We start from the raw sequence: 3,073 nt of genomic DNA, 5'->3' as shown, positions 1-3,073 counted from the left end.
ATTGATCCAGAGGTAATGTGCCACCGATTGAATATCGACCCCAAGCATAAAGGGGTTCGACAAAAACGTAGGCCCGTAAGCGGAGAGAGAGCTATAGCCCTAGCAGAGGAAGTAGAGAGACTCTTGGACGTCGGACTAATTCGAGAATCCTTCTACCCAGAGTGGCTAGCAAACCCGGTATTGGTAAAAAAGCCCAACGGTAAATGGAGAACATGCGTGGACTTCACCGATCTGAATAAGGCGTGCCCAAAAGATAGTTTTCCACTACCAAGAATCGATCAGTTGGTCGACGCCACGGCAGGACATGCCTTGCTCAGCTTTATGGACACATACTCCGGGTATAATCAAATTCTTATGTATGAGCCTGACTAGGAGCACACTTCTTTTATTACCGATAGAGGGCTCTATTGCTATATCAGAATGCCATTTGGTCTGATCAACGCCGGTGCCACTTATCAAAGATTGGTAAACAAAATGTTCAAGAAGCAGATTGGGAAGACGATGGAAGTATATGTGGATGATATGCTCGTAAAGTCTAAAAGGGCGGAAGACCACATCGCCGACTTAGCTAAAATGTTCCATATTCTGAGACAATATAAGATGAAGCTAAACCCACAGAAGTGTGTGTTCGGTGTGGAGTCAGGGAAGTTCTTGGGATTCATGGTCAACCACCGGGGGATTGAGGCTAACCCGGCAAAAATCAAAGCTCTGCAAGACATGAAATCTCCCACCAGCGTCAAACAAGTACAGAGCCTGACAGGAAGGATTGCGGCCCTAAACCGATTTGTCTCAAAGTCATCAGATAGGTGCAAAGAATTCTTCAAGGCAATCAAAGGAAGGGGGAAGGATTTTCTGTGGACCCCTGAGTGTGAAGAGGCTTTTCTGAAAATCAAAGAGTAGTTGGGAAATCCTCCGATGTTGGCCAAGCCAGAAGACGGAGAAACATTGATTCTTTACTTGGTGGTGTCTGAATACTCCGTCAGCGCGGTGTTGGTAATGGAAGAAGCAAGCCACCAGTGGCCCGTATAATATGTGAGCAAAAGGTTGTTGGATGCGGAAACCAGGTATACCAACGTGGAAAAACTGGTGTACGCTCTCATTCTTGCGGCACAAAAGTTAAGACCATACTTTCATGCTCACTGAATAGAAGTTCGCACCGCTTATCCGCTTCGGCATATTCTACATAAACCTGAATCGTTAGGGAGAATGTTAAAATGGGCAGTAGAGTTAGGATAATTCGATTTGGAGTATTGTCCTCACACTGCAATTAAGGGACAAGCTCTGGCTGATTTCATACTTGAGTTCGATGCAGAAGTTGATGACAAGGCCATAGTGCTGGCGGAACCTACTTCGCAAGGAAATTCTCATGATGAAAAGAGGCAGGAACTACCACACCCTTGGTGGCTATTACATGTCGATGGGGCCGTGAACAATAATGGATCAGGTGCCGGGATTATCTTGGTCACTCTGGAAGGGCACCGTTTGATGAGTGCTATCCATTTCAAGTTCTATGCTACTAACAATGATGTTGAGTATGAAGCATTGATCAACGGTCTGAAACTAACTCTGGAGGTGGGGGCCATGAATCTGATAGTCTGGAGCGATTCCGAATTAGTTGTGAACCAGGTCAACGGAGGTTTCCAAGCCCGGGGACCTCGGACGGAGTTATATATGAGATGTGCACAACGCCTGTTGAATTTTTTTTTAAGTACCAGGCTAGAAAGTGTCCCGCGAGAAGAATATAGTAATACAGATGCTTTGGCCAAGATGGGGTCACAGATGGACAGCGTCCAACTTGGACAAATCCCTTTGGGAATCCAGGAAATCCCAAGTATTCCGGAGGTGGAGGTGTTTCAGATGCAAGAAGTCCCACGAGAAAGCTGGATGACCCCCATTCCTAACTATATTCAGACGGGAGCTGTACCAGAAGATAAACTATAGGCTCGACGCCTTCGGTACCAGGCTGCAAAGTATGTCGAATATGACGGGGTAATATACAAGAGAGGATTTAACTAGCCACGATTACATTGTGTGGATATGGAAGAAGGAAATTATATTCTCAGAGAGGTGCACGAAGGGATTTGTGGCAATCACTCGGGGGGTGGTTCCTTGGCATTAAAAGTACTCAGACAAGGATACTACTGACCAACTATGAGAGAAGATGCCTTGAATTTTGTTCGGGCTTGTGACCGTTTCCAGGGATTTTCCAACTATTCCAACGCCCCAACATCCACCATTACCTCATTGGCGAGTCTTTGGCCTTTTGCCATGTGGGGAATTGATCTCATTGGAGAGTTGCCCAAAGCAAAGGGGGGTGTGAAATACGCCGTGGTGGCTGTGGACTACTTTACCAAATGGGCAGAGGCTATGCCACTAGCCACGATCACGGCAAAGAAGATAAGGGATTTTGTTTTCAATTCCATAGTATGCAGGTTCGGTATCCCCTACAAACTCATCTCGGACAATGGGAAGCAGTTTGATAGTAAAGAGTTAAGGAAGCTTTGTGAGGACTTGAAAATCAAAAAGGACTTTGCCGCAGTTTATCATCCGCAGAGTAATGGTCAGACGGAGGCTATAAACAAAATCATAAAACATACCTTGAAGGCAAAGTTAGAAGAGAAAAAAGGAGATTGGCCAGAGGAGATGCCCATGGTCCTTTGGTCTTACAATACGACCCCTAGATCGACCACAGGAGAAACTCTCTTTCGGCTGACTTATGGGTATGAGGCCGTGGTTCCCGTGGAGGTAGGAGTCGGATCCCTCCGAAGAGACGTGTTTGTTGAGGAAGATGCAGAAGTTAACCAGAGGATTCACTTGGATTTGTTAGATGAAGCCGGAACGAACTCTCAATTAAAGCTTGCTGCATATCAGCAGAGAATCGCAAGGTATTTCAATAAAAAGGTAAAATCCGTGCCGTTCAAGGTTGGAGATCTTGTTTTGTGAAAAGTTATGCCTAACACTAAGATAGCTCAGCACGGAGTGCTTGGAGCTAATTGGGAAGGACCGTACAAGGTTAAAGCTATACTCTGGAAGGGAACCTATCGCTTGGAAGATCTGGATGGTAAGCTTATTC

General features: G+C 45.8%; 1 protein-coding gene across 1 annotated transcript; it reads left to right on the top strand.

Moving 5' to 3' along the window:
- The first annotated feature begins 474 nt into the window (after positions 1-474).
- Positions 475-1,941, top strand: LOC141680100 (uncharacterized). Its single transcript, XM_074486415.1, has 3 exons — positions 475-825; positions 984-1,064; positions 1,273-1,941. Exons 1-3 carry the CDS (start codon positions 475-477, stop codon positions 1,939-1,941), a joined length of 1,101 nt encoding a protein of 366 aa, XP_074342516.1.
- Positions 1,942-3,073: the final 1,132 nt, after the last annotated feature.

The sequence above is a fragment of the Apium graveolens genome, chromosome 8 (genome assembly GCF_009905375.1).
Source record: "Apium graveolens cultivar Ventura chromosome 8, ASM990537v1, whole genome shotgun sequence".
NCBI classification, from domain to species: domain Eukaryota; kingdom Viridiplantae; phylum Streptophyta; class Magnoliopsida; order Apiales; family Apiaceae; genus Apium; species Apium graveolens.
This window is presented reverse-complemented; position numbering and strand designations above follow the sequence as displayed.

What these genes read in the sequence shown, in the direction of transcription:
- LOC141680100 (XM_074486415.1), top strand. Translation starts at nt 475, where the DNA reads ATGTTCAAGAAGCAGATTGGGAAGACGATGGAAGTATATGTGGATGAT. An exon ending in GGTGCAAAGAATTCTTCAAG is followed by an intron (nt 826 to 983) that starts GCAATCAAAGGA and finishes ATACTCCGTCAG; the next exon opens with CGCGGTGTTGGTAATGGAAG. An exon ending in TTGTTGGATGCGGAAACCAG is followed by an intron (nt 1,065 to 1,272) that starts GTATACCAACGT and finishes ACTGCAATTAAG; the next exon opens with GGACAAGCTCTGGCTGATTT.